Genomic DNA, 23,995 nt, shown 5'->3' on the forward strand with positions numbered 1-23,995 from the left:
CGCTGGGAGCTCGGCGGTTGCTTATGTCCAGGACGATAGGGAGTTCGCGGCTGCTGTTGCTAACCCGACGATCGAGGTGGCTGTAATCACGGTCCCTTACATCTCCTTAAAAAATGAGAGCTTCAACGCGTTCGAGCTGCCAATACCGCTCGAACGCAATTTTACCATATTGGGGGCTCGGAACTTGACATGGCCGGAGTGGCCGCTTCTAGACTTCGGCTTTATAAAGGGGAAGGTATGTCGATATGTATGTAGTAGTAGTCGTGTCTTAACATAGAACATGCTGAGCTTATTAGACTTCGGCGCGGCCCGCCTCGTCGATGAACTGGTGAAGGTGGGACAAAGGCCGATAGGCACTATAGGGCGCGAGTGGTGGCTGATTTTGCTTAGCAGCTTGCCGCTGTTAATAAATCTCCCGGCTTGGAAGCCCCATTGTGTCGGAGGCGGCTTGCGGCACTAGGCAAGGATTGCCAGATTTGCGTTACGAGGCCGATGCAAAGTGCGGGGATTGACGACCATGCCATTTTTATCCTGCAGAAGCTTCCAGGACCCCGATCCCGAATGAAGAGACGGCGCAAACACAAATCGCACGCAGTATACACATCGATCGATGCGTAACAGAACAGGCATACATTACATACATACATACGTACATACACGCCGGAGTACCTAAACAGCTATCCCCGTCCCTTTACAGCTTGAAGCCCAATTCGCATGTGTCGTACATCTGTACACTCAGCACACGATCCGGGGATGATCCCCAACCTGCATCGTACACGCTAAACCTGCCCTGCAGGTCCGCCTAGGGAGCAACGTGGCGTTTGTCATGCAAAACATCGTCGTCTACGCCATAAGGGACGGATCTTACAGCCAGGCACAAGACATGGATTGGTTTACTCCGGTGTCGACAGCTAAGGAGCTAACTCCAAGCCCCATTTTCTCTCCGTCACCTCCCAACCAGTTACCGTCGCAGGCACTAGCTACAGACCTATCAGCTTCGGCGGTCGTCAACAGCAGTAGCAGCAGCAACAGCAACAATAGCAGCAACAGCAGCAATAGCGTCGTTATGGAGGACCTGATCGCCCAGGACGCCCGCCAAGCACTAGCACAACTTCAACCGCCACTTCCCGTCCTCATCTTCAAACAGATGGCGTTCATGAACCATTTGTGCAACGTGCTAGAAATCCAGATAAATAGCGTCAAATCTATTCGTAGGCCCGCGGCCTTTCCTGGCAACCAGGAAACCTACCATGACGTACCCCAGCCGCCCAACTGTACGAACGCAACGGCCTGGGGAGTTATACCGGTAATGCAGCGTTGTTGGCCAAACGTCAACCACCATGTCAATGTCGCCATGAACGCGACGAACATTGACCCCGTGACAAGCCTTCGCATACAAAAGGGCTATTACCTTTGGCTGTTCGACGCGTACGAGGTTTGCATGAGACGAATGCCTAAATCATGCAGCGACACATTTGGCGCGTTCGGTTGCTTCTCACAGCTGTATAAAGGGCAGGGTAATGTTACAGACTACCAAGGCTCCTCTCAGTCAGTACCCCCCAGCGGTGGAGGTGTGGCCAGCAGCACAGCCAAGCGTGATGGTGGACGAGTGCTGGGACCGGTGCTGGGCGGCGTGTTTGCGGGTGTGTTAGAGAGTGATGCATAAATTGGGGGTGTTGATCGGAAGAAGCATGCGGTTGGGCGATGTGACGAATTTCTGGATAAAGGCCTGTGTGTTTATGTATGTGTTTATGTATGTGTATACGTGTGTATGCATGTACGTGCGCGCGGGTGTGTATGTGCCTGTGTGTGTGCGTGCGTGTGTTCGCACGGGGCAATAACGAAAGGGTGCGGAAGCCCGCACGCAATAACAAGTTCACCAAGGACTGCGTGAAGTAGGGTTTGCTACGTCAGGCAACGCACTCGTAAAAAATGCTGCAAAAGGTACCACATACATGCATACATAACATACATACATACATACATTAATGTTACCATCGTTAGCTCCTGCCTTGCAAGACCACATGCACACCATGGCACAGCCTAATAGTAATAATAACGATAAGGCAATCGATCGACTAAACAACAACCCGCCTTGTGTTGGACCTCTCCCTGCTTCCTTGACTGGCCTTCTTGTCTATGTAGGTGTGGTGGTCTTGATTTGCCTGTTGGTGGTGGTGACGACGACTGTCCGTCGCCGCCGGCGGAACGCGCGTGCGGCTGCTGGCGGCAGCAGCAGCAGCCCGTAGGTGGCTGGATGTTGTTGTTTGTCTGTTTGCGAAACAACGCGACGATGCTGTGTATCATGTGTTAATGTATAGAAATGTGTATATGTACGCCTGCGTGTGATTAGCACCATCAAAGATATTATACCTGGGGGCATCCATAAGAGGTAATGCCTGGCCTATACTTAATTATTGTTGCTCCGATGTCTTGAATGAGAATATGAGAAGAATATCCAAAAATTGATAGAAGTATTTATAGGGATATACGTGTCTTTGTGTGTATGTGTATGTATGTATGTATGTCCCCACACAACAGGCACGCGCAGGTGCCGTCCGGATCGGATGGTGATTTTTCGCCTCTTGGGGCGGTTTTAGTCAACAACGTTGCCGCCCCTATTAACCCGGAAGCTGCTGACGCTAGGAATCAGGGTAAGTCTCTGGGTTGTTGCGGTCTGAAGTAGCACTGGAGTTTCCAGCAAGCACGAAGCGATGCATACGTCCTTCATTGGGCTTTACTAACGGCATTGTATGGGACAAAAGGGCGCCGACCAACAGCCAAGCCGGTCACCAGCTCTTCGTTCGTGGTCATCTGGAGCGCAGCAGCCCAAATTCCGAACTACTTTGTCACCGTTTGGACCACGACCCGTGGATTTATTACGCATCTATCATGCATTTATGATGGATTTTTTTATTACGGATTTATAATATACATTTTTTGTGGATTTTCTTTATGTTTTATTTCCAAAAGTCGTCAATCAGTTCACCGGCCACCAAACAGCAGTAGTGCATGCACGTATGATGCTGATGCGTACTTGCGGCGGCGGACTACACACATACTGGCAGCCTGAGTCGGGGTGGGGAGCACACACAAGACTAGCCGCGGCTTGTGCTGCGTGTGTCCCCGACCTTTCCGCTGTGTTTCAGTTTCGGCCCCCGGCTTTACCAGCCCACAGTGTAACCTAAGCCATACTAGCATAATTTATTGCGCTGCGTTTTCACGTAGTCGATGTATCTTACATTAGTAATACACGACTACTCTTACATATACGCTTCGCCCTGAAGCGGACGAGGGAGGATGAAGATGACCTCCCGCGTACCCGCACCAATACCAATACAACGTCCATGGCCTCCCCGGCTTTTACGTACACACCCGCACTTGTGTGCGGAACTTGTAACTTGCAACTTGTAACCTGTATACAGAAACAGATGCATGGAAACCGTCTGCCGGCCAAGCTGCCGGCTGCCAAGACTCGTGTGGCAACGATGGCGATCAAGAGGCAACTGTGGCGTCCATCCTCAGCTCGCAGCCAGGAGCGGCTGACCAAATGCCGGTCACCGCCTTCACACCCATACGTTCGGACGTGCAGGTGTGGGTGCCCCAGGATCTAAAGGGAATGAGGGCGGGTTGGGTTTAAGAGAGTGTGTGGGGGGGTTTTACGTATACGTGCAGTAGCAGCTGCTACCGCGCATCCCTGCTGCTGCTTGCTGTCTTATTTGTTTTATGGCACACACATACATACATACATACATACATACATACATACATACATACATACATACATACATACATACATACATACATACATACATACATACATACATACATACATACATACATACATCCAGGAATTCCAGGTATTGGAGATCAAGGACACCACCACACTAGTAAGCTGTTGCATTATGCTTACCGTCCTCATCCCCAACAGGTCCTCAACACCTCACCGGGCAACGAGGTCACGCTTCTACCGCTGAGTTTGGGCAAGGGCACGTTCGGACGAGTTGTGGTAGGCTTGTACCAGGTGCGTGCGTGTATGTGTGCGTGTGTATATATGTCTGTCAGTTTGTATATCTATATATGCGGCTGCGGAGGTGTTGTTATGGCACTCTCTGGGCAACGCAACCGAGGTGTAACGCACACACACACACACATAGACTGCTGCTGCGCGTACAAAGATGGCTCTGCTATCCTTTGCTTTGTGTGTGTGAGTGTGTCTGTGTGTGCAGGAAGTGAAACCGCCAACATTACGATACACTTGCTGCTTATTATTATCATGCACTCTGCGTTCACGTCTGTATCGAGACGATGAGGGCGCGCTGTCTGCACGTGTGCAGCGTGGGGGCGGGGCCCCAAGCCCGAAGGGCGTTATTACCCTAATGCGCCTTCGTAATAAATACACGGAAAAAAAACTGGGATAAAAGGTGTTATTAATAAACCAGCATGTTAAAGATTACTAGGACATAAGCTAAACACGTGGGCTCGTAAAATGAACTTCATGAGCTGCTCTCCCCTCAGTCTCTCTTCCTTTTCGTTCTCTCTTCCTTTTCCTTCCTCCCCCCCTTCCAATCCTCTCTGTGCATGTGTGCATGTCCACGTATGTATGTTATTACAGGGTGGTTAACTTCGCCAGCGGCCCCCTTTCCCGGGGCAGTCCCTGCTCTCCCCTGCTAGAGGGGCACCCTAATCCGTCACCCCATCCGACTTCAGAATGTATTCGTTGGGTTCGGCAACTCACCACCAGCATCCAACCAAATCTAGCGGATCAACGGCGCATCAACTTAGTTCCTGGTCAGCTCGCAAGTTGATATTATCACGTATATATGCCCATCCCCGCTCCGAGCGTGAAAGTACTGTTTGCACCCATTTGTTGCATATAGGGCCGGCGCGTCGCCGTCAAGCTGCTACACGAGTTGTTTGAGTTTGCAGAGCCCTTGGGCGCAGAGAACATCGCTCATCTGGCGCAAGAGTTCGCGGTGCTGGGCCGCTGCTGTCACCCAAATATCGTACGGCTGCTGGCGGTGTGTCTGCAGCCCCAGAGGCCCTGCTTAGTCATGGAGCTATGCGATACGAGTCTCGACGCGTTGCTGTACGGCGGCGGCGATAATGGGCCCGGCAGGCAGCACCGGGAGCAGAAGCAGCTGCAGACGATGGCGGCCACCGCCGGGGGGGGGATTGGGGCAGACGGCATTAGCATAGAATTTGCACTGGAACTAGCAGCGGCAGCAGCAGGGGCAACCGCGACAGGAGCGGCTAGGACGTATGGCTGCGGGGAAGGAGGGCCGGACGAGCAGCAGCAGCAGCAGCAGCAGCAGCAGCAGGAGGAGACGACGACGACGACGGCGGCTGTGGCGGCTGCGACGTTGCTACCCATGCCAAAGGTATGATGCAGCCGTTGTGGAAGAATGACAAGGTGCAAGAAATGTACATGAGAAAAGTGATGACTCCGCTTGCTCTGCATGCGTTCTATTTTAGATGTCGATTGTCGCCACGAGTACCCGGACCCCCCAACTTATCATCAGAGGGTTGGCCAATATAGACAAAAAACGCCGGCGTGGTTCGTACTTTGCAAAAATACATGTACAAAAGCTTTTATACCATGCATACCGCGTATGCTTTGATACCGTACTGACCACTGCCCGGCTCGTCCTGCAGGTCCTCCACATTGCGCTGCAGGTGGCCCGTGGTCTTGAGTACCTGCACCCCACCATCGTACACCGGGACCTGAAGCCCGCAAATGTGCTGCTGCGGGGCGCAGACGGAAGCCGACCAGAGGTTAAATTGGCGGTGCGTATTACACCGTACATCTTAGCAGCCTCAGCCGTAGTACATGGCAAAGGCGAAGGATGATGCGATTCTTCGCCAAGTTGTGTGCGTGTGTGTGTGTGCGTGTGTGTGCGTGTGTGCGTGTGTGTGTGAGTGTGTGTATGTGTGTGTGTGTGCGTTACATGGTCGTGGGGGTGCGTTCCCCGTACCTGCAAACCGCCCATTACGAGCCGAGGGCTCAAGGGCTGCCAGATCGCCTATAAGCACCATCCTACCTCGCACTTTAGACAAAGCAAGTGATAAAGGGGAGACTAACGACCAAAGGGAGCGATAGGGTTGCGGTGGGAACATATACGTTCCAGCATCCTTGCCAGACGTTCAGGTTCCCACTTCATAGCGTCCTTCACATGCTCAAAAGCGTGGGGAATACATACCAGATATGATTTCCCCGATTACACCGGACGGTCCAGCAAGACGTGCTTCTCATCTTCAATATGGCTATAAGTGCCGCAGCAGGGGCATACTCGTTCCTCCCTAGGTATATAACGCCGTCCCTTGTGCGCTCTGTCAGCCGCCAACGCCCAACAGCAAAGCCTAAATTGCACAACCTTGCGATTCGCTGGACGCGGGATATACGTTGTGATGTGCGGTAGCACCTCCTTCCTGCCCGCTTGCTCGGCCGCTAGACCCATCCAATGCTTATGTTTCGCCATGTGAATTCCTGGTTGCTTGCCGTCTGACGGGTGCACGCCTAGCTGAACATCTAGACGCGTATGCTTCCAACCACTCACCAATCGGTCCTTGAACTCCAATACCACACCTTCTGGCAATGGCCTGTTTATCAGCCACTCCACTCGTTCGTCTACCTCATGTAGCCCTTGCGGGGCCTCTTTCCATACGTCGTGCCCCAGAAAATTTAGAAAATGGAGTAGTAGTGCCCCCCATCCGCCCCCTTCGGGGTTGAAAAGGGACTCTGCGACCTCCTGTCGCAAAACTTGGTGTCCCACAGACCCACGCTGTAAACGAACACGGTTCCAAAAACTCACAATCTGTTTGAAAACGTGGTAGTGTAGGGGTAGCCGTGGCAATTCAACGAACAGGAGGCGATTGTCAAGTTGTAAAACACACATGCACGTATATGCTTGGAATTCGCCATAACAGTGGTGTGAGACGTGTGCGAACGTATACATGCATAATGCATTGTATGCGTGCGTTTGCGCATGTGTGTGTATGTATATGTTGTTACAGGGTGGTTAACTTCGCCAGCGGCCCCCTTTCCCGGGGCAGTCCCTGCTCTCCCCTGCTAGAGGGGCACCCTAATCCGTCACCCCATCCAACTTCAGAATGTATTCGTTGGGTTCGGCAACTCACCACCAGCATCCAACCAAATCTTGCGGATCAACGGCGCATCAACTTAGTTCCTGGTCAGCTCGCAAGTTGATATTATCACGTCCTACACCGTCCATAAGATGGGGGGCCACCTCCCATTTCATCACTCCTCAAACACCCGAGGAGCCGGCAGGCGGATTTGAACCCGGGTCGACTGGGTGGGTCGACTGGGAGCAGAAGTCAGGCCTTAACCTCTGCCAGATATGTATATGTATTTTCGCGCCCTGCCTTCACCTCGCCACGCCCCCTCCCTCCCTCCCTTCCACCCTGCACACGCTGTTCATGGCTGCTGGCCTCGTGCCGCCGCCGCCGCCGTTGCTACGTATTCCACCCCTCCCGAGCATCATCTGTATCATTATGCATCTGCACATACTCCTACACAATTTAAAACACGCCCGCTGACACGCTGACATACATACACACACGCACGCCGGCACGCGCACGCAGGACTTTGGACTTTCGCGCCTCCGCAGCACCACCAAGAGAACCTGCACCCCCGAGGCAGGCACGGTCAGTGGCTTAGTGGGCGACATTTCGTAATGATGAGGTGCACGTTGGGGACGAGGCACATCTATGTATGCATGTATGTATGTGGTTGTTTTTTCTTAACAAAAAAATAAACACAACTATGTATGTTTGTTTTGTGTTTTAATAGGCTTTTAGTCTTGTACTGCGATATTCTGCGGATTGTGATTGTGCCAATGTACTCATTACGTGTATGCGTGCTAGCTGCTGTCGTTCGTCTGAAGCTTTGTGTAATGTAATAGGGTGGCGGGCATCGAGCCGGCTGGCTGACTGGCTGCTGACCGACCACTGGGTTTTTGCCGGTAGTGTACTACTATCCTGGGCACATCGCGGAATCTGTACCCACCGATCGGTAATTCTCTGAAGTCGTGATGCAACGGGTAGCTAGCTGACTGGCATCTCCACTCTGTGGACCACCCGGCGCTACACATCTGTACGTGCGCGTACAACTACACAGCTTATACTTATGTGCACACCCACACACCCACACACCCACACGTTCTTTCTACCGACATTCTGCCCCACAAACCCACCCACCGACCGGCCTCTCCCTGTTCATCTTCGTCACCATCTTCGTCACCATCTTCGTCACCATCTTCGTCACCATCTTCGTCACCATCTTCGTCACCATCTTCGTCACCATCTTCGTCACCATCTTCGTCACCATCTTCATCACCATCTTCGTCACCATCTTCATCACCATCTTCATCATTATCAAAATCCGCATTCAGCCGGCTTACATGGCCCCGGTGGGTCGCCACACGCTTTATACACTGGGTTGTACCGTATTATCTTATCGTACACGGGATCGTATCGGGGATGTCGTACCATGCCGTGTGCGCGGGTGAGTTTATCGATAAGGGAAATGTTCGTGGGTAGGGTGCGAACAATCAAAGAAACAGAAAACAGAAACAGAAAAGGGAGAAATTGTTGCGAATGGACGTGCGTGGCATATATATGATAGTGGTGTTGGGTTTTTGTTTATTATATTCGGTTAGGTTTATCACACCACCAGCACCACCAGCACCACCATTCAGTACCTAGCTAAGCTCAGCTTAGCAGGTTGGCTCATCACTCCCAGGTATAGTACGACTTCTCCGTAAACACTTATATAATATGTCTGCAGGAGTGTTTCGACCTGGGCAACGACGTCATCACTCATGATGCGGTACGTACTGTGTCGTACGTACATATATGTGTGTATGTGTTAAACCTTGTCACCTGTAACGTTCATTTGTACATATGTACGGCCATATGTGTGTCTGTGTGTGCATGTAAGTGTGTGAAGGTTACAAATATCTATCTGACCGGGCCTGATAACACTGGCCTGGGACTGCCGCCCAGCCCCAGCGGAAAGACCACCTAAGCTCTCTCTCCAGCGGACGGGAGAGGGGCGCGAGGGGCCTCTGCTCCCCCTCCTAAGCAGCCGAGGTTTGCTAGCTCCGCTCTCCTCCCCGGGGTGGGAGGCGTCGCACGCGCGCACGCTCTCACGAGTCAAGGCTCCGTCAGTATGTGTGTGCGATACACATAGCGAATAAGCGTCGCCCAGCCGCTCGCTGCAACTACTCCCACACACGCTTTTGAATATGCATGTATGCATACATGCATGCATATGCATGCATGTATGGTATGTATGTCCACGCGCGTAATCAAATTTGCATGCATTTACTCACCCGCCGCTAACGGTGTCGTACGCTTGTACGTAGGACATCTATTCCTTCGGGTGCTTGCTGTGGGCCATGCTAACCGGCAAGAAGCCGTGGTATGGGTACGACATTGTCAGAGTCGCAACGGAGGTGCGTGCGTATGCAAGTATGTATGTATGTATGGTATACGTATAGACCTAGCATGGCACCAAGTCAATCTAGTATGTCTATCACATCGTAGCTGGCGGGCGCTTCCAAACGGAGCATGCAGGGTAACGTGAATGCATTGCCTTATCAGTAACCATGCCTACCTACCGCCTACCTAATGCCTACCTGCCTGCCTGCCTACCTACCTGCCTACCTACCTACCTACCTACCTACCTATCCGCCTACCTATCTACCTACCTATCTCTCTCCCTACCCAATACATACAGACATACATATGACACACGTCCCACATACCAGCGCACAGCTATCCCACGACCCGCTGCTGCCCTTCTCCCCCCGGGGTCCCCTCCCCTCCTCCGCCGGTGCATGTGTCGATGGATCGGTGCATCGTACACATTGTGGGGTTCCATACTGACATACATACATATATACATGCACAAACGACAACACGCAAGGGCAGGTGACCCTAAAGAGCAACCGACTACCCCTGTACGGCATTTCTCCGGAGCGATGTCCAGCCAGGCTGCGACACCTCATTCACTCGTGTTGGGAACGAGATCCGAAGCGACGGCCCGCTGCGGCGGAAATTGTTAAGGAGCTTGAGGTCCTTACCGTGAATGCAAGAGGAGGAGGAGGAGGAGGAGGAGCAAGCGGGTGATGGAAATGGGGTGGGCGCAGTCGAACGCCGCAGTGCGGAAATGCTTGTGTAGAACAACAACGAGGAGGCCTGTGCTCAACGAGGAGGCCTGTGCTCAACGAGGAGGCCTGTGCTCAACGAGGAGGCCTGTGCTCAACGAGGAGGCCTGTGCTCAACGAGGAGGCCTGTGCTCAACGAGGAGGCCTGTGCTCAACGAGGAGGCCTGTGCTCAACGAGGAGGCCTGTGCTCAACGAGGAGGCCTGTGCTCAACGAGGAGGCCTGTGCTCAACGAGGAGGCTCCACTGGAGTAATATTTACACCACCTTTGGAGGGTAATACCACCTGGCCAGGCCTGAAGGTGGTTTAGCATATACGCAGTTAGTAGTAAGGATAGTGCAGCAGTAGCAGTAGTAGCAGTACGACAGCAATTTCTTACTCAGCCAACCTAAATGAGCGGTATGTACGCCATGAAATCAAGTACGACACACGCGCACAGCTAACCGCGGAGTGATGAGGCAGCTTCCTGCAGAAGTGGGCCATGCAGCTCGGGGGCCGGCGGGGGGGACTACCTACTGGCAGACACTACTACTTCAGTGCGTTGATGTACGGCGGGGCGGAACGGATAGCTGTGTGCTGGTGTGTGGGACATATGTATGTATCGATGTATGTATCGATGTATATGTATGTATGTATCTATGACACGATTAATTCAAATATGGAAGTAATTGGCTTCATTTCCTTCGCGGCGGTCTCGGCGATGATGTTGTTTCGTGTCGCCAACGTGTATGTATGTATGTATGTATGTATGTATGTATATAGCTATGTGTATCTTTTTGTCCCATCAGGCATCTCGCAGTTCTCTAGGGGTAAATGACGCTGTAGTGGAAGCGGTCCTCGAGGACGCTACACCAGCTGGCAGGAAGCACCCGGTCTAGATAGATGGTATCCCTTGTTTCGGAACGAGGTTGCACCAGTTCCGTTCTTGCTGAACTAAACACAGCCATTGGCCGAGAGCCAAAATGCTCTCAAGTTGGCTTCTTGGAAGGTGTCTTCACGATCACAAATATAAAACCCCGGGATCTCCCGCTTCACTGGGTAGTTACCGGTAGTTGTTACCTTGTTGGTTACGATGAACAGGATTCTTGCCAAAATTATACCTCGTCGGCTGGGGCCAGTGCTGGGGCGGATGGATAGTCACGCGCGATCGGTCTGCCGTTCCTGCCTTCCCGCGGTTGATAGGCGCAAATGTTTACCCGGTCACTTTTACCCAATACATCATCGAGGGCGGTGGTTAATGGCTTCATATCCCATCAATTTGCCTTCACAGTGGGTGTGCGGCAGGGCTGGTGTCCATGGGCACCTTTGCTGTACTTGTCTGTCGTGCACGCGCTCCTGTGTTGCTGGTTACAGCACAACCGAGTGAGGTTTCGCACTTACCACAATCAAACCAAATACAGAAGTGCTTACAGCGGTGCAAGTTGCTGATGTGGCACGGAAGTTGTCTGAAGAGGGAATGGAGGCAATTCCTGCTTTTCTTTATGTTGTATGCGGGTGTACGTGTACGCGCAGGACTCTGGACAGCAGCTTTACCTTGATAAGGGTGAGCTTTTACCTGTCGGTATCCACATCCACATCAAGTGCAAATAAGTCACAACATGGAAGGTGGTGCACATCATGGCTACGGCGCCCAATTTTCCTTTTACAGATGCGGGTGCGGGTGCGGGGAACACCCCGGTCTTGGACTGGGATGTGCACTTGGACAAAGCTGTGGACAAAGCACTTGAATTCCATCACATCCCCTTGCAGCACCTCTCCATGTTGTTGTGGCGTGCGCAGGCAGCGGCTGCCTATGGGCTGCATCGTTTTACGTGTCACATGGAGCAGGGAGGGGTCGGGCTTTCCCCGGAAGCGAAACGTATGAACATAGAGGCTAAAGCTGCCAAGCTTATTGATCGGGACCTGGGCTCGGCTGCACATGACAGGCGGCTCACCGGGCTGCTTGGGAATTTGTTATACGGCCATCCATCTTCGGGCGGTTTGGGGACACAAGCCGTTCGAGGGCATGTTCAAGCGCGATGGGCGTGCTGGGCGGTGCGTTTTGTGAGGGCGATAGTCCAGCCCGTTTTTACGAGACCGTCCAGGGTCTTGGTCATGCACTCGTTCCTGCATGCCCTTTACCCGGCGTACAACCCCATGTGTTTATTCACGTCCCAGGTGGGGGTGCTTTGGTTTGTGGTAATCGTTATAATGCCAGATGTTCGCCGCATTGTTGTTACAGCGTTGACATATCTCGCCCCAGTTGAAGTTGTTGACGTTCATCCGTTAATTCCTAATGCTTGGTGTTGGAATTTGCCTCTGTGGGGAAACCCTGTTCTTCCGGAAAAGAGATTGATTGTCCCGTGAGTTAACGTCTGCCCAGGGCCGGAGTTTCGACACCAAGCACTCCTGGGCTGTAAGGCATTGCAAACGTTGCGGGATGTTCTTCTTGCATGGCCAGCTGGCCCGCGGGCTCTACTCTTCGTGAGTCTGGAGCCCACTGTGACAATACCCCCCACACACACAATTCGGGGTATGTATGTATGTATCTATCTGTGTGTATGCGCGTTTAATCTTCAGTAAATATCTACGTAATTGGAGTAACGCACACAAGGCTTACTTCCTTGTTTGCCCAGAGGGAGAAAGTGAGAAAGGGCTAGCAGCAACAAAAAGGTTCCGGCGGTAGTTTCTGTGGTACTGTGAATTTTGTGTTGCACGCATCCCTGCCTGGCCACTGCCCCAGCCCGGCGTGAGGCAGCTCTCATGAAGGCGCTGAGGAGCTGATGAGAGGCTGGCTGAGAGCAACACCTGGCTGATGAGAGGCTGAGCCTTTGGGGGTCCTGCCTGCCTGCGTACGTATGTACGCATGTATGATGTGTGAAACAGGGGGGTGTATCTTCGCCCGTGGCAGCTTCCCTGCGAAACCCTGCCTTCCCCGGTATTTCGGGGCACCCTCATCTAGTCACCCTAGTCAACTTCTCAGTTGATCGCTCAGGTTCCGCACCCACCACCAGCATCCAACGGAATCTGCCGGTTCGACAGCGGCCCAACTCCGTTCCTGGTCGGCTCGCAGGTTAACTTTATCCCAGGTCACTACCGTCCATCAACTAGGGGCGCAATGACTTCCACCATCGGAAGGATTTTGACCCTAACCCGGGATCTCCCGGGGGCAATGGTCGCGCCTTACCAGTGGTGCCAAACCCTTGTATGTTTATATGCAAGTATGTATGCATACATATAGGCAAGAGATACCGCGCCAGATTAAGCCGTAGTGTGAGATACTATAGGTACTCCATTATAACTTCACAGTGGAGGTTATTTTTTAGAAGTCCGGCTGTCGCCCTAATCGGTCGCTGTAAAGGACCATGCAAATGCGTTGCACTTTGGGATTATTACATCTCGTCTCGACTGACCCTTTATATTTTGTATGGCCTCCTTAGCACAAGGCCTCGTTAATAACACTCACCTGGTGTCGCAGCCAGGACTCTGTCGTCTACATGTGCCTCTCTATATAAGTCGTAACGTACAGTACACATTGGCCTCTTTGACCAATACATATACCTGTATATACGTTACTACTTCGAAAAAACGCGTGTGTCCGTGAAATAAAGCGAAGTCAGGGGATTGTCGCAGGTCGTCACTTCAATTTCTTTTAAGATGGCTTTGCGGAGTAAGAAGCGGTTGCGGAGTAAGAAGCGGTTGCGGAGTAAGAAGCGGTTGCGGAGTAAGAAGCGGTTGCGGAGTAAGAAACGGTTGCGGAGTAAGAAGCGGTTGCGGAGTAAGAAGCGGTTGCGGAGTAAGAAGCGGTTGCGGAGTAAGAAGCGGTTGCGGAGTAAGAAGCGGTGGTGAGTGTATATCATGGTTGGATGATGGATTACCCATTCTTATGCTAAACATCGGCCTGAAGAGGCTTGGCGCGTGTGACAAGAGGTGATTCTGGTTGGAAGCCGAGGTGGGGATTACTCCTTCCCCTTTACATATGTCACTTACCACGCCGTTTGCGTGTGTGTGTACGTGTGTATGTGTGTATGCGGTGCTGGTGTGTGTGGAGGCGGAGAATGTTGCAACGAGGAGGGCAATCACCTCCGACTTGAATAATAATCCGTACACTACGTCACCACCCAGCGGGGGTTCCTGCACACTGCAGTACATTCCAATTCAAGCGATATTGAGTGAACCAGTGCCTAATATAATATACATATATGATATGACTGTGTGCAGTACGCAGGGAGGAGATAACTTCGCACCGTTAGCACCACCACGGCTCGGGCGCCCTCAACCTTCCCCGACGTCTGCATGTCCGTAAGACGTACGTCAGTATATGAGTATGTATGTGTGTATGTGTGTATGTATGTATGTATGTATGTATGTATGTATGTATGTATGTATGTATGTATGTATGTATGTATGTATGTATGTATGTATGTATGTATGTATGTATGTATGTATGTATGCATGTTTGGTTTGACCCAACGCGGCCAACACAGCCTCACTCGTCCTCTTGCCCCCACTCCCTCGCGCCCCCACAACCCCCAAACTTGATTCACACGCACAGCCTCACACTCCCTCGCACCGTTGGCAGAGCGGGGCCCGGGGTGTGTGCGTGTGGAAAACAACTTAACGCCTTTTCGTGAGCGTTTGTCCTACCTCCACGCTACCCTCCACAAACCCGCAAACCCATTTCAGGCGCTTCGAAACCACACAGCGGCGGGACGGGCGAGCCTACATGTGTGTATATGCAGCTAGGTATACATTCACTCAAGCACTTTCAGTTTTCACCTTGCCTGAATGATGATTGGCGGAAAAGCCCTCAATATCCTCCTCCTTCTCCTCCTCCTGCTGCTGCTGTTGCGATTGCTATTGCTGTTGTTGTTTGCTGCTGATGTTTTGTTTTTAAGCTTGCTCGTCGGGTTTTGCCTAACGAAGGAAATGGGTTGGGCGGCAGTTAAGGAGGCAGCAGAGCTCGGCCCCGCCCTGTTTAATTACACGTACGGCCGAGTGTACACAGCAGTGGCGGTGTAGTCCTTGGAGGGACCGGTGACACGGAACACGATTTCAAACTGCCGAAGCTGGATGCCCTGGAAGTAAAACTTGTACGATGCGTCGTACATGTCGCGGCCGCACAGATGCTGTCCTACGGCGCGCCAGCAGCCAGCGCCGTCGGCGGTGTCTGCTATACCTGCCGTACTAGCTAGATGGTGTCCGCCGCCGCCGTCGGCGCCATCGCAGCTAAGTGTGGTTGACGTCGTCGCCGCCGCCGCCGCCGCCGCATCTACGTTAGTCGCGCCATCCGGCGGCGGCGGCGGCAGGAACTTGAGCGAGTGGAAGAAGTTCCCTCGCGGGGATCCGCTGCCCTCCGCAGCGAAATACACGTCGATACGGTCCGCCGTACTGTCGTACGCGTACACGTACTCCCGCCGCACACGCATCACTGCGCCACCGTGTATGGCAAACTGGCCTTGCTCATCGTACAGGTACGACAGGCCGCCGGCGCCGCCCGCGCATGGGGTGAAGTCGGCGTCAGCGAATGCGGCAAAGCTAGCACGACCCGTCACTTCCCCTGACGGCGAGCTGTCAAGGCGGCTGATGATGCTGCGACGTAACGCCCACTCGCCCGCCAGCGCATAAAATACGGCACTTGCCACCCGGCGTCCGCTGCGGTACGCCCGCATCGCTGCTGCCACATCTGTCAGGGCCTGGCGCACAGCCGCCGCCGCCGCCGCTGTCTCCCCATCTGCCGATGCCGGAGGCGCCGATGTAGGTATCGCATCCAACTCCAATCCTTCCGACGCCGTCGCCGCCGCCGCCATGTCGCCATGTCCGTTCGCCGCCGCTGCCGCCGCGACGGCGGCTGCCGCTGTCGCGGCAGTGAAAGCTGAAGCCGTACGGCTTGATGATGGGGGCGGCGCCGGCGGCGGGGGCTGCGTGGGTCTCTGAAACATGTGCACGGCATAGTGGGCCGACACAACCACTTCGTGCTCCGCCCGCCACGCCGCTGGCGGCAGCGCGCCCAGCGCCTCCGCCAGTCCGTCAGCGTGCCCCACAAAGTCCTGATGAGGATACGGCGGACGCGGCCTGTGTTGCCGTACACGCAGCTCCAGCGCGACGCCAGCGTGCTGGGTTTCCGGGTCCGCCTCCGCCGCCGACAGCGTGCCCGTGAACGCCGCCGCCGCCAGCCGCGCCTGAAGCTCCACCACCGCAAAGAACGGGCTCCGAAACACGCCCACGAATGCTAGCCCGGGAGCGTCGGGGTGCAGCACCCGCCGGTGCAGCGCCAGCGGCACATAATTGTCATTCGGCGTGTACGACAACGTGCTCAGCAGGTCCGTCGACAGGAAGGGCAGCGCGGGGCGTAGCCCGGTGCACAACACGATAGCGTCGACGTCGTGCAACGGCTGCGGCGCCGCCTCCGCCGCCTCCGCCGCCACCGCAACTCCGCCTCCGCCACCACTGTCGGGCTGTTCATCCCCCGCGGCGGCGGCGGCGGCGGTGAACTCCAGGGTAGATCCCGCCACGCGGTGCAGCCGGGCGCGGCGCAGCTGCAGCCGCCCCGAAACCAGCAGGGGTCCGTAGGAATCGCTGATGGACGACACAGCTGGCTCTGCGCTGCTCGGCGAGACGGCCAGAACTGGCGACAGCAGCTTGGCCTGCAGGAGCAGGAAGGCGAGGAGGAGAGCAGCCGCAGCAGCAGCAGCAGCAGCAGTCTCACCAATCCAGTTGCCATGCCACATCCCCATCTCCTCCAGCCCCCCTACTCCCCCTACCCGCTACCCACTACCCACTACTACCGATAAATGCTAGTACTGCTACCACCACGGCCGAAGGAAGGCCCCTCTTTAGTGCCTGTGGCCCCCTGTTGTCCCCTCGGTGGCCTCCATTCCACTTGGGAGACCAGCACGCGGCGGCCAACAGCTCCCGCGCTCTGAGATGCTCAGAGGCTCTGGGTACTGAGCCCAGCAGGCAAGAGAGCGGGGGAGGACGGCCGTCAACACGTCCTCCTCACACGGCGCCGCAACACTACTACTGCTACAAATAGCTATTTGACCGTCCATGGGGCCCCTCCCCCTCCTCCCCCTCCTCCTCCCAGGCTGGCAGGGGTGGGGCCTGTCACCCCGCCGAGGTCCTAGGCCCTAGGTTAGCTACCAGACCCCTCCAGGACCACATCTAACAGAGACCCCCTCCCCCGCCCCCGGCCCCCCACCGCTCCTGGCTCACCTGGTCACCGCACAACGAGGCAAAGAAGGAGTTGACCCCGGCGTTGTCGTGGCCCCGCGGGAACACCAGCTCCTCAGGGCCCAGTCCACCGGCGGCTCGGGCGGCTCGGCGGTGGAAGAACAGGTCCAGGGGAACGAAGGGCGAGCCGCCGCCGCCGCCGTCAGCCGCCGCCGCCGCCGCCGCCGTCGGCTCCAGCGGTAGAAACCGCGGGATTACCCAAAACGGTCTTGGCGTCACGTGTACGACTTTAAGGGATGAATCCACGGTGGCGGCAGCGGCGCTCCGTCCCGCCGCCGCCGCCGCCGCCAGGTCGGCGGCGATGTCGGCGGCGCTGTGGCCGCTGCCAATCACTGCCACTCGGCGGCAGCTGCCCGGCAGGCAGCTCGGCCCCGTGTAGTCGGCGCTGTGCAGTACAAGTCCAGGGAAAGTCGCCAAGCCGGGGATGTCAGGCACGTACGGCACAGCACAGAAGCCCGTGGCGACCACCACAAAGTCAAAGCGGCGTGTCGCGACAGCTCCGAGGGACGGACTGACGGCCGCCTCAGGACGACTGACTGCCTCCCCTCCTTCCCCTTCACCTCGCCCTTCTTCTTCTTCTTCTCCTGCCCCTCCTCCCCCCTTCACCCTGCCTGCTCCTCCGCTGCAGGCTGCTTCGACGCTATCTAGACGTGTCGTGGGTGGCGGCGGCTGTCGGAGCCTCACATCACGTGCAACAGCAGCGGCGACTGTAGCAGCAGCGGCAGCGTCGGAAGCTTCCCTCGGGCCGGACGGGTGCGCGACATGGCGCCAATGGACGCTCCAGGAGGGCCCCGCCTGGCCGGCGCCGTCACCGCCGCTGCCAAGACATTTCAGCAGCGGCGCGTTGGGCTCCACGCGCAGGACCTCACAGCCCAGCTGCAGGAGGCAATTGTCTTGTGTGAGGAAGGCGTGCTGGTAGGCGGTGAGGTACTGGCCCATCTCCCGGGCAGAGGGGAAATCGGGCGAGGAGGAGGGCCACGGAAAGTCGGAAAAGCTGCAGGTGAAGTGAGATACGTTGGTGTGGAGGGAGTCGTAGGTGGCGGCGCCGTCGGTCCACATGCCGCCTAAGGCGGGGCGCCGGTCAAAGATTGTGGGGAACAGGCCGGCTTGGACGGCGGCCTTCGCAGCCGCAATACCGGACAAGCCACCGCCGATGATGGCAACGGTCTTGCGATGTTGCGGGTCTGGCTCGGCGTGTGCTTGCGGCGTTGGGTCAACGCGTGCTCGCGGCATGGCGATGGCATTCGCTTGGGAGCCGGCAGCCCAAGTCCGTGAAGGGCGATGTCCAGCGTACTTGGGAAGCCGGGCTAGGTAGTGAACACTATGTCGGGGGAATAATAATGTTGCAGGCAATTTTGCGCTGCGCCTCGTTTGCGGAACTCGTTCCGGTCTTGGCTGTTGCCGAAACAACTCCGGCATGTGATTTGCACGATTACGTATAAGCGAACGGATTAACTTAAAATTGCTTCAGCGGTCATGTTAGCAAGACAAACACGGGGCTACTAAAAGGCAGCTGTGCTTCCGAACGGCCCTAGAACTGTATGGATCAACCGACTAGCCGGAACAGCAAAATTTAAGACAGCTAAAAGGGACCAGCTTCAGATTGGTTTTTCTGAAGCAACGTGTCCTGAGTTACAAGGCGAGTTTCCGAGGTGGCCGAGGACTCGATGCGTCGATATCACCTTGAAAATCGATCGGCATCTTTCCGTTTTCGTTGAGATTTGCCTGCCAACTGCCGGAAAGCAAACTGTAGCACGAAATTGCAACTACGCGTAAATCTCTTTCCGTTTAGTTACCGGAACAAACTGTCAAAATAATAAACTTCCAAATAAACAGTCAATTTAAAAAGACTCATATTATATGAGATATGTTTGATCGTTAATCGTTGCTTATTTCCTGAAAGGGAATCAGCCTGGGTACTCAGGGCCCCGCCTGTGGCGCTTTCTCCCAGCATCTCGTTTGCCACAAGGTTATGATAGCAGAGGTTTGAGTTAATCATCCCTGCAATAAATTACATCTTCTGAGCGTGATCGATGCTCACATAGAACGGATCCGACCCCCCTTGGATCCGATTGCACCTGGCAGCGCCATGGAGCACACGATATCAGGGCCGCCTAACTTCACAAACATTCCGTGTTTAAATATTTCTGCTTTCTCGACACTGTTATGGTGATGACTGTCTCTGCGTAGAATGGTACTTATTGCTCAGTCCTGCCGTGTTGCGTTACAGTAGCTAAGCCGTCAACCGCAAGCACGACTCAGTAGCAAAACAACCCGTTGCGAAACCCCCTCCCAACACCAACCCATTGTGAAAGTTGGACTAGTGGCCGATAGTAATGAGAGTTACCTGTGTTGCACCGTTAACGAATCTGCAACCTCAAGCGCCCCGACAAGAGCCACGCGGGCGACCCACCCGAAACCAGCAAGGACAAACCAGGGACCGCTGCATTGTGGCAACCCCCGGGGTTGCCCTGGGTGGGTGGGGGGAACGACGAGGCACAGAAATTTGACGAGAGAACGCACCGATACGGGTACTCCAAACTTAAACCCATAATAAAGGACAATTAGTACGATACCGACCCGTGGGTGGGTGGGTGGGGGAAACTAGAGGACACTGTCCCAGCAGCGGGATACACCTCCTGGTAATAGTCAAAACAACGGCAGTTAAAGAACCAATGCGCCTGTGGGACCCAAGTAGGAGCTCGGCGTCCCCTGCCGTACTGCGGTCCGGCACATGCATGCATGCATGCGCCCTACTTCCACGCACCACGGCAGTTCCTTCGCAATAACTTGCCTATCTCTACACTCATACTTCGCTTCGAGAAGTCGAAGCATGTATGCGATTGCTGCTCGTGCCCTACAATTGCTGTGGCTGCCGGGTGGTAGGGAGGCTCTCATCCTCATAAGGGAGCCAAAATAGAACCCCCTGGCCCCTTCCACGTCGTTGAGTCTTTATCCAAATCCCTAATTAAATCGTCATCGCCCTCATTTCCCATAATCATCCTCAAGTCTTCGCCATTTCCTCAGCATCATCACTCATCCTTGTCAACAATTCCGTTACCATTGCTCCACCATTGCGACAGAGCTCACAAGCAGCTGTGCCAGGCCCCGTCCCCCATAACCCACGCCGCCGCCGCCACCGCCGCCGCCGCCACCGGGTCCGGCCAAGATCGCAACTCCCGAGGCCCCACACAGGGCTGTCGCCGATGTGGACGCCGCCGCCGATGCCGCGTGGCCCACGGGACCCAACATTTCCGCCAAAATGGCTGTCAGGGCTGTCAGCGCCGCCGGTGGTGGTGGCTGGTGCTGTTGTTGGGCGCCGCGCGATGGCGCCGCCGGCGCCCCGGGTACAACAACACCTCGAGGGTACAGCAGAAGGCGGTGTGTGACGACGTTCTTTGTACGGCACGTACGGTGTGTCGTCAGCAGACGCCAGCGCCAGCGCCAGAGGGGTGTCATGGCGGATGCAGTACAGTGCGGTACAGTGCAGCACGGGGGCCCCTCTAGCTAAGGTGGAGGCAAATCGTGAAAGACAGGACCAATTCGGGAAACTCATGCCTCTCCTCTAACAGACCGTTATTGACCCGCCCTCCCCCCTCCCGGAGGAGTAGAACAGGTGGAAGACGGCGCAAGATCAGAACCAAGAGCGGTGCGACACCTACCTGCCATGGCATGGGCATGAACTCCCGCTGCTGTAGCTGCACTTTCGGACACATGTCACCGCCTGGCGCCGCCGCCAACGCCGCCGACCAGTCGCCGCTAACTGCGCTGCCGCCGTCGAGCCCCTTCGCCGTGACGGCCGCAGTCTTGGTTGCCACAACAGGCAACCGGTGTCGGCGCGACAAATACACCAGTCGCCCGGCGATAGCTGCGTGTCATATGCGTATGCGCAAGAAAGGAAAGATCAAGAAATACGGAACATACATACAGACATGCAGACATGCAAGTACGGCCCTCTGTAAGCGGTGGTACAAGGGGTACCAGTAGGACTCCATAGTGCAACAGAAGACAAAGACGATCAAGAAGACAAAGACGATCAGGAAGACCCCTTCCCAAGGACGCCACAAAAGAACACAAACCGATGTGTGTAAAACCAATCAGTCAAGAAATGCCCTAAAACCCTAGGGTAAACAATCACCCGCATGGATCTCGAAAAGTGACAGGGCCAGCGGCTGATGTTGATGTTGATGGTGTTGACCGTCAGTCTGCTGGTATGGCGATGTCCCTCCTCCTCCCCCAGCACCTCCTCCCCCCTGAAGCAGCGGTGGCACGTTCCTGGCCGCCCGGTCGCGCCAGTAGTGCGCTCCCACGTTGTCAATCAGCACCAGCCGACAGGGACTCCCCGACGCCTGACAGTTCATGTAGGTGAGGGTTTATACACACAAGGGCCAGCAAGCGGTGTAGGGTGAGCGGTATAGGGTTGTAGGGTGAGCGGTATAGGGTTGTAGGGTGAGCGGACCCCACAGAGCGGCAGCCGGGCAGCCGGGCAAGGGTCAGAACACCCCAAGGGCCAGCAGGCGACTGGTCAGCAGGTGGGGGGGGTAGAGGTAGATGAAGTATGTGTGTGCATGAGTGCGCACCCTTTCACCCGCAGCCTTGACAGCCTCTGTAATGGCGGCCCCCAAAACCCCCAGCCCCAGCCCCACCTGGAGCGCCTCCAGCCGGGCGGGTAGTCCCGCAAGTGCTGCTAGCAGTTGCAGACTGGAGCGACAGCTGGCCACATGAAGATGTGACAGCACCTCCTCCACGACCTGCCCAGAGTGAAGCAAGAGATGAAGCAACAACAAAAACAACAGCACAAGCAACAACACGTCATTAACAATAAAACCAAAAGCTGGGGGGCAGGGGAACAACTCGATCTTCACGGACCTGCTCCGGACTCAGCATCGCCACCACCGGCTGCTCCACCGCCTCCGCCGCCATTTCCTCCACATTGCCTCCTGCGCCAGCACCACCAGCACCACCAGCACCACCAGCACCAGAGCTGGGTCGTGTGCCCTCCGTGCTGTAGCTGCATGTGGGGCCCCGAGTGGTTACCGTCGAGGGACCGGGACCATTGCCGCCTACTGCTGCTGCTGCTGCTGCTGTTGTTGTTGTTGTCTGGACTGCGCCAATGCGTTGCTGCAGTTGTTGTTGCTGCTGCTGTTGCTGATCCCTCCATGCACTAAGAACCTGGGACTCCAATACCTGCACGCTTAGCGGTGTGCGTGTGTGGATGGGGGGAGGGAAAAGACGAACCACGAGCGATGAAGCTGCTGCCAAGTGTGTGGATGGGGGGAAGGGAGGGAAGGGAGGGTGCTGGCGGCGGCGGAAATAGGGCATGTGCGGGAAGGAGGATCGTAAGCTTAAGGGATTTAGGAAGGCAGAGGGAACGGGGTGTGCAAGGATGCGAGGGGTTGTGGGGCCAGGGAGTCAGCTACGGCTACAGGGAGGACGGTTGCATGACGTCCCATAGGTCCTCACGTGTCTCCCTCCCCACACGGCCCCCAGAATCCCCACATACCAGGGTCACCCCAACCTTCCCCATCCGGAGCACACCCCACCTCCCACCACAAGGCTGTTTCTGCTGTTTTTGCTGCCTCACCCCTCACCCCGCCGCATCCCTCGGGGGCCCCCCACCCAACACCACAGCGGACCTGCATGAGGCGCACTCCATCAAACTTGCCATCCAAGTCCAGGAAGATGACGCTGCCGGCATTGGGGGGTGCATGGGAAGCACGATGAGGAGCGGCCGCTTCGGGGTTCACGGCTAAGCCTGGTGCCGGTTGCGAGCTTTGCTGATTGTTATGTGGGTGGACCTGTCCTGGTGCTGGTGTTCCTTGATCATGAGACGGCTGCTGATTAGTCGGTGGTTGGGGCGGTTGGGTTGGTTGTGGTGGTTGGGTTTTGGGGACTAGCCAGGCGTTGGGGTCTGCGTAAGGAGAGAGCAACACATGCAGTGCGATGCTGAGCAGCAGCTCTGTTTTGCCACTGCCGGATGGCCCGACTACCTCCAGCACAACACCGGGTCGCAGCGCAAGGTTGTTATCGATTATGGGGAAGCCTGTCAGGACGCATTCGTGCTGCACACGCTTGAAAAATTGCGCGCCGGTTTCGTTGAACGCAAGGATGGCAGCGATGTCTGGCGGGAGGCCGGAATTCTGCTGTGCGGCCATTTTGCTTGATTTTTGCGGTGCTTCGCAAAAGGATTCCGTGGTCCCTAATAAAGCGCCTTGCTAACATGCCGAACGTGTTCGCGTTGAGACTGTTCCGAATCTGGCTCCGGAGCATGATGAAGTTAAATCGCCCCAACAACTTCATGGCTCTGTTGATCCCAAATGCTGACTTAAACTTTACACCACCAAATTGCATGCTATTATTCTCCTATGTCCTACCTTGTAGCGTTATAACTGGGCTTGGCAACGCAAGTAGTAATGTGTAAAGCTACGTTCGTATCCCATATGTGTTAATGTCATGAACGTAATCGAAAAAAATTACACCTATGACTTCTTAGCAGATGCGTGCGGTGAACTCCGCAAGGCCATGCTGCGCTCTCTCCTTTTCCTCAATACGTGGCCTTAATACGTAGCTCCGATACGCAACATCTCGACCTAA

General features: G+C 55.3%; 2 protein-coding genes across 2 annotated transcripts; both read right to left on the bottom strand.

Moving 5' to 3' along the window:
* Positions 1–15,150: 15,150 nt before the first annotated feature.
* On the bottom strand, positions 15,151–18,634 carry VOLCADRAFT_127369 (flavin-containing monooxygenase; the record flags this gene model as incomplete). The annotated part of the gene is made up of 2 exons (XM_002946082.1): positions 15,151–16,815; positions 17,384–18,634. 2 exons carry the CDS (start codon positions 18,632–18,634, stop codon positions 15,151–15,153), a joined length of 2,916 nt encoding a protein of 971 aa, XP_002946128.1.
* A 1,824-nt stretch (positions 18,635–20,458) lies between these two features.
* Positions 20,459–23,556, bottom strand: VOLCADRAFT_127368 (uncharacterized protein; the record flags this gene model as incomplete). Its single annotated transcript, XM_002946083.1, has 6 exons — positions 20,459–20,797; positions 21,064–21,269; positions 21,645–21,750; positions 22,048–22,152; positions 22,271–22,341; positions 22,986–23,556. 6 exons carry the CDS (start codon positions 23,554–23,556, stop codon positions 20,459–20,461), a joined length of 1,398 nt encoding a protein of 465 aa, XP_002946129.1.
* Positions 23,557–23,995: the final 439 nt, after the last annotated feature.

The sequence above is a fragment of the Volvox carteri genome (genome assembly GCF_000143455.1).
Source record: "Volvox carteri f. nagariensis unplaced genomic scaffold VOLCAscaffold_1, whole genome shotgun sequence".
In the NCBI taxonomy this organism is placed as follows: domain Eukaryota; kingdom Viridiplantae; phylum Chlorophyta; class Chlorophyceae; order Chlamydomonadales; family Volvocaceae; genus Volvox; species Volvox carteri.